Raw genomic sequence first — 11,967 nt, forward strand, 5'->3', positions numbered from 1 at the left:
GCGCGCGGGGCGGTGTGGCCGCGCGAGTGGGCGCGGGCAGGCGTGAGGAGTATTGCATGGTAAGGGACGTGACACCACGGGCATGGGGCCAACATCTCGAGGCCAGGAAGGTCTAGCAGTCCCCCAGGAGCAAGCCCCCGCATCCTCCTCATCCATTCGCATACAACCCAGTTTTTCCGGAGCCCCGCCGTCAGCCGGGACGCCCCCAAAGACAGCCGGGCCCACCGACCAGAAGCGCGCACCTTTATCGCGTGCTTGACGCGCTTGGTGGCGACCACAAAGTCCTCGCTCACAATGTAGTCGACCGCGGGATCGTGGGCGCCGCCGCCGCGCGCCGCCCAGACCAGCAGGCGGAAGGTGGGCGCCTTGCCCAGCAGGAACGCCTCGCTGGAGGTGGTGACCCGCAGGTCAGACAGCAGGGCGCAGCCACCCTGCAGGTTGCCGCAGGTGGGGCCGTGGTGCAAGGGAGGGGCGCCGAGGTGCGTGCAAACTGACAGGGTGATTATTGGTGCTTTTGGTTGGTGCTTGGCAAGGCATGGAGCAATCAGGACGTGTGGCATGCAACAGACAATGTTTAACATGGTGCAAACAGCAGAGCTTACAGGCCTGCAGGCCGCAGCAACTAATTGCTTACTGGCGCGTTGGAACCCGAGACTTATTCGCATAGAGGAGATATCGATCACCGATTTTGCCCCCGCTGCGCCCGCCGCACCTGCAGGGTCAGAATGATGCGCCCGTCCTCGGCCACGTTCGCGCCGCCATCCCGCCGCAGCAGTGGCCGCTGGTCCGACGGCGGCGCCAGCACGCAGTCGCGCAGCTCGTCTGGGGAGGGCCGCGGGCCGGCGGCGGCGCAGAGCTCGTTGTAGCGCTCGCCATTGAGCATGTGGACCTGCATGAGGGCGCATATTGGGGCATGCATGGGTGCTAGCACGTGCGCATGATTAGATATGGGCATGCATGTATATGTGCATGCATGCATGCATGCATGCATGCATGCATGCAGGCATGTGTGTGTGTGGGGGGGGGGGGCATGTTTGCATGTGTGCACGCCTGGGCGCGGACCATGAGCATTTCTGTCTGTGAAGAGGGAACGGCTTCAAAGGCATGGTTTGCACACAGAAAGACTACCAAGGAGCACAGCCACCCCATGACATAACATATCTCAAGCCATGTTTGTTTGGCATGTCAAAATCCATCGATTACTGAGCATCAAGGCGGCCACGCATTCATCGCTGCTAATTTGCTACAGTACCTGCAGCAGGCCCTTGGCTCACCTCGAGCTGCACACCACCAGGCAGAGGCTTGTCAAACAGCTCTCCAGTCTCGTCCACCACCTGTTCCAATCCAGGGGATGTTTGATTTGATTACACGTGTACTCAGGACTCAAATATGGCATCCGGCCAAACAACAACAACTGTGGCGGCGGGCGGCGCGCGCCTGCGCGACGCACGGGACGCTTGGCACAGCAACGCTCAGTTGCCCGCGGACAAGTTCGGCCGCACGTGTCACGCACCAGCCCTCTCACCCGTGTCCAGGCGAGTTGCGGGGCCGCGCAGCGGCGGCAGTACTCACCTCGATGCGCAGCGCCGCGTTGCACTTGGCCTTGAGGGGGTCGTCTATGATGTACTTCTGCCTGAGGTCGCGCTTGCACATGCGGCTGGGGTCAAACTGGCAGAGCGCGCACGTGGCATCTGAGCAGCCGCTGCTCCTACGGGCAGGCGCATGGGGCAAGGTGGGTGATGTCGCTCGGTGTTGAGTCCAACCAGAGAGGCGTTGGGCAAGGGGATCACTGGGCGCGTTGCTGATCGGTGGCCATCCAGGCAGCGTGTGACGAAAATCATGGGGGCCTCAATTCAATTGGTCAAAGTGGAGTGCGAGCCATCCCAACGCAGCTCACATGCAGTCGTGCCGCAGAGCCAGGTGCAGCTTGCGGCGCAGGGGCGGTGGCTGCTGCTGCTGCTGCTGCTGCTGCTGCAGCTGCTGCATCAACTCCAGGAAGTCAGGGGCTACGCCGCTATCACCACCCTGTTGCAGGGCCGCCGCCGCCTCCTTGGCCACACCGTCTGCCTGCGCCTTCGTCAGGCCAGGCGCCAGGCGCACCGCGACAGCTGATCCAAGCTTTAGAGCCCGAATCTCCGCATAATGCTGCGTATCAGGGCAAGGTGCGCGCGCATGCGGCGTTGCGCCATGCGCCATGCGCGTCCCCATCACCTCGTGTTGATTTTTTGAAAAACCGGCTTGGTTCGCTGACCGTGCAAGTGATGACTGACCGGCGCCCGCCGCAGTGCAACGTATGCTGTTAGCTCCAGCAGCAGCCCCTCCCTCAGCTTGTGCCGGCGCGGCTGCCCTGCTTTGCACAGCTGAAGCCCAGCAGTCCTGTCCGCGAAGTGCTGCACGCGTCCGGTGCGGCATGATCTTGCCTGCCCCATAGAACGATACATACAGAATTTCACCTGGATTAGTGGTCCTAGGCGTTCCAAGCCCTGAGCGGAGCCCGGCGCGGGCTCCATCGACGACAGAGTATTATGGCCGAGTCCAGGGCTCTCGGTCTGAGTCTTTTGAATACGGGTCAGGTAGATTATCGAGGTGATCTATCACGCTTTCAATGATTTTGTAAGTTCATCAGGCGGGGGCCACTTGATTTCAAGGGGCTTCGCCGTCCAGAAAGTGCCGCACAGAACGCTACAATACCCGAGCACACAGGCTGGACGAGGCGGTAAAAATCTTCTATCGGAGTGTTGAGAAGTGCTTTGCGGTCAGTTCGGAGCCGTTTAGAGCACTGTCACCCGAAACCGAAGCTGCCCCACCTCTCTTCCGTTCGAGTGGCGCGAAACCCCAGCAAAGAGGAAGGACTACCGTAGTTGGTTAGGTGGCAGAGCACCCGCACTTGAGAGCGCACCTGAATGCCCTTGAATTTGCGTTGCCGCCGGACGTGTCCAGACACTAGCAACTGCGTCTGATCTCGCCCCTGTTTGACTGCGACGCAGGGGTTTTACCTGTACGTGATTTGCTTGGGCGCATAGCCAACCCGTCAAATTCATAAGCATCGCTTGCACGCCTCACCAGGCCCCGCCCAAGTCCCCCCTCCCCTCATCCCCAGGAGTGGCAGTCGTACACTTGCATCGTACGTTAGCCGTCCACACCCATGCACCTCAAGCCTCCTGTAAACTCTGTTGGGCAGTCAAGGGCATTACATCAGTGCCATCAAGTGACAAATGCCAGGCCGCTGCGCATGCCGCAGGCATCGAGGCGTCCTCAAGCCGCAGCACAACGCAGAATGGCAGCTCAACAACAGCAACGCCCGCCTCGTACGCAAGCAGGCTGCCGCCTTTCAGAAAGTTCCAATACAAGTGAAAACAGCAATCGCCCGACGTCGCAAACGACTTTGCAAATAATGCAAATAAACAGAGCCGTCAAGGGGCAATTCTTTTGACCTTGCCCACCCGGTCACACATAGCTTTCCGCAATACAGCTCGACAACAACTGCGCCAGGCAGGGCCAACCCCGCCTCGCAGAGCACCTCCCCCAGATCACGCGCAGCCCAGATCACCAGATCACAATATCGGGGCGCTGTCGATGTCCTCGGGCTCGAAGCCCATCATCGCCTCGGGCTTCACGTACAGGTAGATCCTCTGCCCGATGTCGAGGCCCAGGCGGCCGTCTGCCTGCTCCCGTGTGACAGAGTACTCAACCTCCACATCATCGTCAAAGCGCAGGGTGTAGCGGACGGTCCACCCGAGGTTGGCGCGCTCGCTGACGGTCGCGCCGGTCACCTGGGGGATCAGGGAGGGCGGGGAGGCATGGGCGCGGCGTCGAAGGTTCAGGAAGGCCGGGGTTGAGGGTGGATTCAAGTCAGCAATGAAGCCGAGGAGCGTGCTTGGCGAGTGGTGGGGAAGGGGGGGGGGAGCGGACTGCAGCCCCAGGTCTCCTGACGCGCTCCAGGGCGCCTGCTGTGGTCAGCCCTGATACAGCCCGGAAGGGCCACGTGCGAGCCCTGAGGCGGTGCGGCATCTCACCAGGTGGCCGTCCACAGACTCAACGAATTCCGTGAACAGCTGGATGTCGCTGGGGCGGAACATGACACGGCTCTTGGAGGTCAGGAATCTATAGGAAATGAAAGGATATTGGAAATTGGGAGGTTGTCAGAAATCAGAGCTTGCGTTTCGAGAAGAGAGAGTAGGAAGCAACGGGGGCTGACGCTGCAAGGTGGAAACTGCGACGGCCGCGGGGTGAGCCGTGTGCAAGCAGCGGGGGCTTGCAGCGGCGACGCGTGCTGAGTTGCAGGCTGCACCCACAGCCCACCTGCTCCTGCGCACGAGCAGCGAGGCCGCGGGGACGTCGTTTGTGTCGCCCACAAACTTCATCACAAAAGGCGTTGCCGGGCGCCGGATGATCTCTGTGGGGGACCCGATCTGCATCGGATGCGGCGCGGACCGGCCAGTCAAACTCTGCAGTAGGCGCTTCGGCGCCCAACCGGCGCTTGGGACGCTTGACAGAGCAACGAGGCGGCCGCTGCACGCCCGGACCAGCAGGCTTGACCCCATGGCGCGGGCGAGACGCCGCCCCTACAGCGACAAAGCGGGCGAGTCGTGGCGGCCCCCTGGCCAGCACGCTGACCCGGCCCCAAATCACCTGCTCAATAAAGCCGCGGTTGAAGATCACGACCTTGTCAGCCAGGTCAAACGCCTCTTCCTGGTCGTGAGTCACGATGATGGTCGTCACGCCAACCTGGGGGATCGCGGGAGCGGGGAAGGCGGGTGACGCAGATACATGGCTGCCTGCTGCGGTGAGCCGAAAAAAGAGAGGCGTAGGACACGCAGAGGCCAGCAGGCAGCGGCCTGCACGCCTAAATCGCCAGGCTCCTGCCGTCCCCCACCCAACGCACTTCTGTTCCGCGGCCACACAGGCCCCCATCGGATGCAGGCCCCCGTCGGCCCGCACCACTGCGGAAGCCCCACCCTGCCTGCGGGCCCCAGCCCCAGCCCCGGCCCTGGCCGCTGCTCGCGCACGCCGCGCAACGCTCAATTGCCCCGGAGAACACAGCGGTACGTCGTGGTGGCGCGCTGCTCACCGTCTGGACGATCTCCTTGAGCCCCGCCCGCAGCTGCTTCCGCACCACCGCATCCAGCGCCCCAAACGGCTCGTCAAGCAGCAGCAGCTTCGGGTTGGATGCCAGCGCGCGCGCGAGGGCGACGCGCTGGCGCTGGCCGCCGCTGAGCTGGCGGGGGTAGCGGTCGCCGAGGCCCGTTAGCTGCACCAGCTCTAGCAGGTCCTCCACGCGCTTCCGCCTGTCGACGTCCAGCTTGCGGACCTTGGATGTGTGTATGGAGGGATTGGAGAGCGGACAGAGGGTCGTGTGTGTGTGTGTGTGTGTGTGTGTGTGCGCGCGTGTGCAATGTGTGCAGGTATCTACTTGTCTAGATGCAAAACATCTGCTGCTCACAGCCGCCTCCCTACAGGACGTGTGTCCCGCACCAAAACGCCCAGGCAGGACAAAGCACCAGCTCAACCCGCTCCCAGCGCCGCGCTCCCGGCGCTCGGCGCCCAGCGGCGCCACTGGCACACGCAGCAGCGGCGTGCGCCCTCGCAGCCCCGCTGGCTCGACGCCCACCTCGAGGCCAAACATCACGTTCTCCGCCACTGTCTTATGGTTGAACAGTGCGTAGCTTTGGAACACCATGCCCACCTGCGGCACGGGAGGCAACCGCCGTTTGCTTTTCCAGCACGGGGCCACGAGGCGCCACGCGTGGGCCCAGCAGCGAGCCGCTGCGCTCGCCTGGCCTTCAAACAGTGAGCCCTGATGTTCCTGAGGCGTGACCAGAAAAACGCTGCGCACCGAATCGTCCAGCTGCAGACCCGAAGCACCCGCCGCTGCCTTGCTCCTCGGCCCCGAAGTGTGCGCTCCCTGCTCTCGGCCGCCCCCGCCCCCCCACCTGCCGGTCCTGCACCGCCAGATCTGTCGCGTCGAGGTCGTCAAAGTAGATCCGCCCGTCTGTCACGCCCTCCAGCCCCGCGATCAGCCGCAGCAGCGTCGTCTTGCCGCTGCCGCTGGGCCCGAGGAGGGCGCAGATCGAGGAGGGCTCGATATCAACGTCGACGCCTTGGACCGCCTTGAAGACGCCCTTGGATGTGTTGAAGTGCTTTACCATGTTGCGCACCTGCGACAGGCAGGGGTTGTGTTGTGCTCGATTTGCGTGTTGGCGAGAGGGCACCATGTTGCGTGCCGACCGGGCCAGCTGCCAGCCGCGGGCCGGCAAGCCGGGCGCGGCCGGCGAGCTTGCGATTTGCGGCTGCCCTCAGGCACCACTGGCGGTGTCCTCTGAGAATCCCGGCATCCAGGGGCGCTGGGGGCCGCTCTCTCGGGCTGCAGCCCCCGAGCTTGCCGCCTGCCCGCCTGCTGCATGCGGCCGCGGCTCACCCTGACCAAGAGCCCCGACGTCCGCTGGCTGGCCTGCATCTGGATGCCCTCGTACTCATCCACGCCGCCGCTGCCGCTGATGCTGGGGAAGCCCTGCCGCTCCTCCGCTGGAGTCCGGGGCCGCTCCGCGACCGCGGACGCGGGGCCCGCGCCATTGCCGTTTGCCGAGGCCCTCTCGTCCGCCGCCGCGGCCTACGTGCCGTGCGGCGAGCGGCGTGCGTGCGCGGCATGCGGCGTGCGATGGGTGGTTTTCTGGCGGATGGCGGTGAAGCGGCGGGGCGAAAGCGGAGGGATGGCCGCAAACAGGAGCGGCGCGAGAGCTGTGCTGCGCACGCGCCCAACTCCCGATGCGAGCGCGCGGCTCACCGCAGGCACAGCACTGGTCGCAGCTCCCGCTGCTTCTGTATCAGCTATGCTACACACAGGCCTGCAGCAGACCAATGTGAGTTAGCGGGATGCGCACATAAGCGGCCACAAGCAGCAACACCAGTCCAGGGAAGGTCAGCAGCGGCGCACCTGAGCGTCGGCCGTCTGCAACGGGCCTGCAGACTCCGAGAGGCCGCCTGCAAATTCACAAATATGTTCAGCTGATCGTGGCATTTTTTAGACGCCGCAAACGTGGTGCTACGCAGAGGACACACCGCTTTGCGGCCGCCCCACTGGTGTGCACCGAGCCTCCCGGAGGTCCCAGCACTAATCTGCATGTTTTCTGTATCACGATGAAACAGCTGTAGGGAGGATGGCCACGTTGGCACGCGGCTCAGAAAAGCTTGCAGTTGCTGAAAAGCTCGTGATCCTGTGCCTTTGGCGGACAAGAAGCCGCTAACTGCCCTAAAGAATCGGCGTGGCTGTACTGAAAGAAGCTGTCACCGCCTGAAAGGTTGGCGCGCAGGGAGCTGTTGGCTGTCAGCATGATGTCGTCAGGCGGATGGATGCGAAGGAGAAGGACGGCGTTGCACCAGAATGATTGCAGCCCCTGAACACATACCTAGCATGAATTGGCCGAGTGGCAGTGCAGGCCGATGCACCTGCATCCAAAGCAATGGTGCTGCCTGGGGTTTGACCACGGTCTTTGATGGGAGCCCGCAGCCGCCTCGAAAATCAGCAGCTGTGAGGGGCATGGCCGAGGCTTGATTGATACAGAGGATCGGCCAGCCCGACAATTTGCACAGTTGGGACATATTTTTGTATGTGGGGCAGGTCTTGGCCAGCAGTACGTGACTGTTGATCCAGGTAGCAAGCGGCCATCGAACGACACGGACACGCAAGGGCAAACCTGGCAGACAGCTGGCCCTGGTGGCCTGTGCTGCCTAACCGTGTCCACTAATACGCACAAGAGTATGACACAACAAGTCTTACTTCAGTGGGGCGCTAGCTCTTCCTCTGCCTCAACTCAATGTTACCCGGCGTGCTGCGACCCGTCCCTTGAGTGCTGCCTGGTCCTTGCCTCTGCCCCCGATGTCTTTCACCCTGCTTTGCACCAGCCCCATCGCTGCATCACCCCTCCTCAACCTGCAGGCAGAAGCGGCATGGTTACGGTGCTACAGGACTGCTGCTCGTTGCAGCCGTCAATCATTGGGTTTGGCATAAAGGATGGCCTGGCAGGGAGCTGTCGGAGGAGAGGGGCCGCGCGGCCCTTGAACGAGGGCAGGCGGCACACCCCCAGCCGGTTGTGGCGGAGAGAGTAGAGATGTCACAGCTGCTGTGCAGAGGCCGGGCAGCCGCCTGCGGAGCATGCTCCGTCCTTGCCTTGGCCGCGACTGCGGGACACTCGCATGAAATCCCTTTGCATGCGGCATGCTCTCAATGCGGGCATGCATGCGCAGGTCCAGGTGGGTCGCGGGGACAAGCACCAAGCTGCAGCGCTGCGCATGCGTGCGTGCCCGCGCAGCCGTGGTTTGCAGATTGCACTGGAAGGAGTGATAAGGGCCACACGCAGCAGAAAAGCGAGCCAGTGCAGAAGCACTGCCCTGCGGCGAGCGGCCGCACCGTGACCTGCGGCCAACGACACCCAAATTTGGCGTCACGAGTTGGCATGATGCCAGAAAGCTGACGAAATAATACCATGCAAAAGGCATGCCCGTATGACCACACAAACTGATCCATGTTCTAGTGCTCAGAAGACCTCCGTAGCGAAACCACCCTATGAGCAGCAGCTGAGGCTGGAAAAGCACCACTCAGCACGACTGGTGTTGCGCTGGGTGTGCCCCCAGCAGAGTACATATAAACCATAAAATATGTATGCGACTAGCCCTCAGGGGTGCAGCGACACAAAAAGCACAATCGGCTGAGCGGTGTGCGGTTCAGAGCGGACGCACTTCCAGACCGCGTGTGCAACAAGCGCGCTTGGCGCGCGCACCCGCCGCCCGCCGCGAGCTGCGTCCGCCGCGCAGGCGGCGCGGGCGCCGCCGCAGCACCGGCGGCTGCAGCCGGCAGCCCCTTGCCGCGCTATGTTGCAGCACCGATGACGCTGGCAAACTCCACTGCGTAGTCCTTAGTCACTGAGTCATCTGGTGACACCAGGATGGACAGGGTCACAGCTGACACCCAGAAAGAGCGCTCCTGCGAATTGACGCCCGGCTTCGGAAACGCGGACGGGTTCGCGCTGTCTGCGTCGTCGGCGGCCGCCGGGTCCGCCGGCCGCTTCGGCGATATGCCGACGCCGACCCCGAGGATGCGCGTCGAGTTGCCCAGCCGCGCGCTGCGGACCGTGTAGCTCGCGTCGCCCTTCGCGTTCTGCACCGCGTTCCTGTAGGCCAGCCCGGAGACGTACTGCTGTATGGTGGGGTAGCGGTTCGAGTTCGTGGTGTCGTTTGATGTGTAGGAGGGCACGAACATCATATCCACGTCGACCCCGGGCGTCAGGTCGCGGCGGCGCTGGAACCAGTACTGCTCCGCCAGGTTGGCGTCAGTTGCATACTCATCGTCCTGCGGGTGTCGAATGGGATTTGGAAAGAGCACGTGGTGGGCAGTGGAACATAGTGTTTGTTTTGTGTGTGTTTGTGTGTGATTGTTTGCGCGCATGGGCGCACGTGTGTGTGTGTGTGTGTGTGTGTGTGTGTGTGTGTGCGTGCGCGCGCGCGTGCGTGCGTGGTGCTTAGTGGGGGGGTGGGCTTGTCCAGGATGCCGGCAGCGTAGATGAGTTTTGAGCCGGTGATGAGGCCAGGGGTTTGGTAATAAGCTGCCAATGGAAGCGGCCACCTGCTGTTGGTGGGTCACATTACTCGCTGATGCACCACGTACCTTTCTAAAAATGCATCCTAGTGCCTATGTCTCCTTGCTGCGCGCGCGTCACCACCCCAGCCTCAGACTGCAGCCCTCCAAGCTAGCACACGCACCTGGTGCGGCCCTGGTTGCCAGACCAGCCCGATGACATCATTGCGTGTCACCGGTTCCCCTTTGCCTTTGTTGGTTACGTAAAGCACAACCTCCAGGTAACTGTACACACTCGTGCCGTCCGGCTCGTTTGCGTCGTCAGGCACAGCCGCAGTCACGGAAATAGAGGACAGCTGCAGGCAAGCGGTGCCCAGTGGGGGGCGCAGCAGTGCGGATGGCGTAAGCCGTGAGGCGGGAGCCGGGCGGCAGGAGTGGGGTTGGGAGGTTGAGTGGTTGTGAGGCTTACCAAGAAGGCTGAGGGAGGGGCGCTGCGGGGTCAAGGTGTGAGTATTGCGCCAGCCAAAGCAGGCATACGCTCACATGTGTGCACGTGAAATTGCAGGCGAGCTTGCACATCCGCCCGCTGCCCGCACGTCCGCTCAAACACACACGGGTGTGCATTCGACACACACACACACACACACACGCACACACACACGCACGCACACACACACACATACACACATACACACACACACACACACACGCACCCACACACACACATGCACATACACACGCACCCACACACACACACACACCTGGCCGAGTGTCCCAATGATGAATGCAGTGCTCGCGTCAGCTGCTGCGTTAGCTTTGTCCGCAAAACCAGGGCAGGTGTCAGCAAAATTGGGGCCAATGGGGCCCGTGACAGGCACACCGACCTGCAGGGTATGTTTGCGCGATTTGACATGCATGTAAGCAAAACATGCTCCAGCATGCATGGATGAAGTGAGGCCTCGCGCCGCTCGCACTGCCCCACCGAAACATGCAGTCAGCCGGTGCGCGGCCGGTGCGCGGCCCCTCCTCAAGCCCCTGGCCCGTCCTGCAGGAATATAGGTGGTGCTCAACCCTTGCCCTCGCTGACAAGCAGGCGCGCCCCCAGCCGGCCAGCCGCCCGACCCACCGTCGACACGCGGTCATTCCTGAAGACCCCGTTGCCGCCCTTCGCGGTCAGCAGCAGCGCCCCCGACACCTGGCCCGCCGCCCGCAGCCTGACCGCGCGCGTCAGCTTCGCGCCCGCGCGCATCCTGTACGTGCTCCTGACCGTCGGCCCGCCCGCCGGCCGCGCGCGCCCTGTGACCTGCTTGACCATGGCGCCCTTGGCGCTGACCACCGTGCCCGCGAACGCCGCGTCGGATACGTACGTCGCATCAAAGGCCGCGCCCGCGCCGCCGGACCGCGCGGCGAGCACCCAGGGCGAGAGCGCCCTGGGGTCGAAGTAAGCGGCCGCGGCGACCGCCGCGCGCGCGTCGGGGAGTGCGTAGACGTATGTGGCGTTCGTGTCCGCGTCCCGCGGGCTCGTCGGCTGCACGCGGCGGGGGCCGCCGGGCTGGCAGGTGAGGGGGTCCTCGAACGCGTACGCATAGTCCGGGACGACCCTCGGTTCGACCTTGCAGAGTAGAGGGATTGCGCCGGCCTCGCAGAGCGCCCCGGGGTTGCCGCCGCCGTCCTCGTACGTGCCGGCGAGCGCCTTGGAATAGGGGGCGCTCATCCAGGCGTGGGTCTCCTGGATGTTAAACATGAACTCGACCAGCAGCCCGTTGGACGGCGACCGGCCGAGCGGCGTGCACAGCACAAACGTGGCCGACGCGGTGAGCACGCCCGGCATCGCCTTTAGCGCCGCCTCGAGGCCCGCGCCGACGACCTTCGCGGCCGCGGCCAGCTCCGCGCCGGTCGGGCACGCGCCGTCGCTTGATGCGAGGTCTGAGAGCGGCAGCCCGACGACCCACTCGTCGGGGATCGGCGGGTTGGTGGTCGCGCGGGGCGCGTTGCTGAGGGCCGCCGCGGTGCACCCGTCGCCGTCGAAGAGCGTGTCTCCCAGGCTGTCACAGACCGACGCGAGCGCGTCCGAGAACCCCTTGAAGGTGTACGCCGGGGCCTCGCCCGCGGCGGGCTTGTCGGACTTGAATGTGAGGCGGAAAAAATACGACGCGAAGCTGGCGTCCGCGTTGCTGCAGCGGGAGAAGCTGATGATCTGGGAGCCGTCGACGACGCCCTCGACGCCGGTGAGGGCGGAGTCAAGGGCGGTGATGATGTCGGCGGGCGCGTCGTCGGTGCAGGGGCGGTTGAGCCTGAAGCGCGCGCCGACGGCCTGGGATACGCCCTCGGCGGTGTCCTCGCAGGTGGCGTCGTTGATGGGGCCTGGTTTTGTGTTGGTTGGGCGGGGCGGGGGA

The 11,967-nt window shown here is 63.7% G+C and overlaps 3 protein-coding genes across 3 annotated transcripts in view; all 3 read right to left on the minus strand.

Moving 5' to 3' along the window:
- MNEG_1921 (hypothetical protein) overlaps positions 1–2,510 on the minus strand; it is a gene marked incomplete at both ends in the record, with an annotated part of 5,959 nt that extends 3,449 nt beyond the window's left edge. The window contains 6 exons of the mRNA XM_014049605.1: positions 243–431; positions 713–889; positions 1,275–1,334; positions 1,573–1,708; positions 1,898–2,145; positions 2,454–2,510. Of these exons, the coding sequence (XP_013905059.1) occupies positions 243–431; positions 713–889; positions 1,275–1,334; positions 1,573–1,708; positions 1,898–2,145; positions 2,454–2,510 (867 nt within the window). The remainder of the gene's footprint in view (positions 1–242; positions 432–712; positions 890–1,274; positions 1,335–1,572; positions 1,709–1,897; positions 2,146–2,453) is intronic.
- A 1,044-nt stretch (positions 2,511–3,554) lies between these two features.
- MNEG_1922 (sulfate transport system ATP-binding protein) lies at positions 3,555–7,018 on the minus strand (the record flags this gene model as incomplete). Its single annotated transcript, XM_014049606.1, has 9 exons — positions 3,555–3,773; positions 4,017–4,104; positions 4,303–4,412; positions 4,633–4,728; positions 5,072–5,311; positions 5,612–5,686; positions 5,934–6,158; positions 6,419–6,610; positions 6,935–7,018. 9 exons carry the CDS (start codon positions 7,016–7,018, stop codon positions 3,555–3,557), a joined length of 1,329 nt encoding a protein of 442 aa, XP_013905060.1.
- Positions 7,019–8,866: 1,848 nt separating this feature from the next.
- On the minus strand, positions 8,867–11,402 carry MNEG_1923 (hypothetical protein; the record flags this gene model as incomplete). The annotated part of the gene is made up of 4 exons (XM_014049607.1): positions 8,867–9,346; positions 9,757–9,927; positions 10,333–10,455; positions 10,698–11,402. 4 exons carry the CDS (start codon positions 11,400–11,402, stop codon positions 8,867–8,869), a joined length of 1,479 nt encoding a protein of 492 aa, XP_013905061.1.
- Between the last annotated feature and the right edge of the window lie 565 nt (positions 11,403–11,967).

The sequence above is a fragment of the Monoraphidium neglectum genome (assembly GCF_000611645.1).
Source record: "Monoraphidium neglectum strain SAG 48.87 unplaced genomic scaffold scaffold00204, whole genome shotgun sequence".
NCBI classification, from domain to species: domain Eukaryota; kingdom Viridiplantae; phylum Chlorophyta; class Chlorophyceae; order Sphaeropleales; family Selenastraceae; genus Monoraphidium; species Monoraphidium neglectum.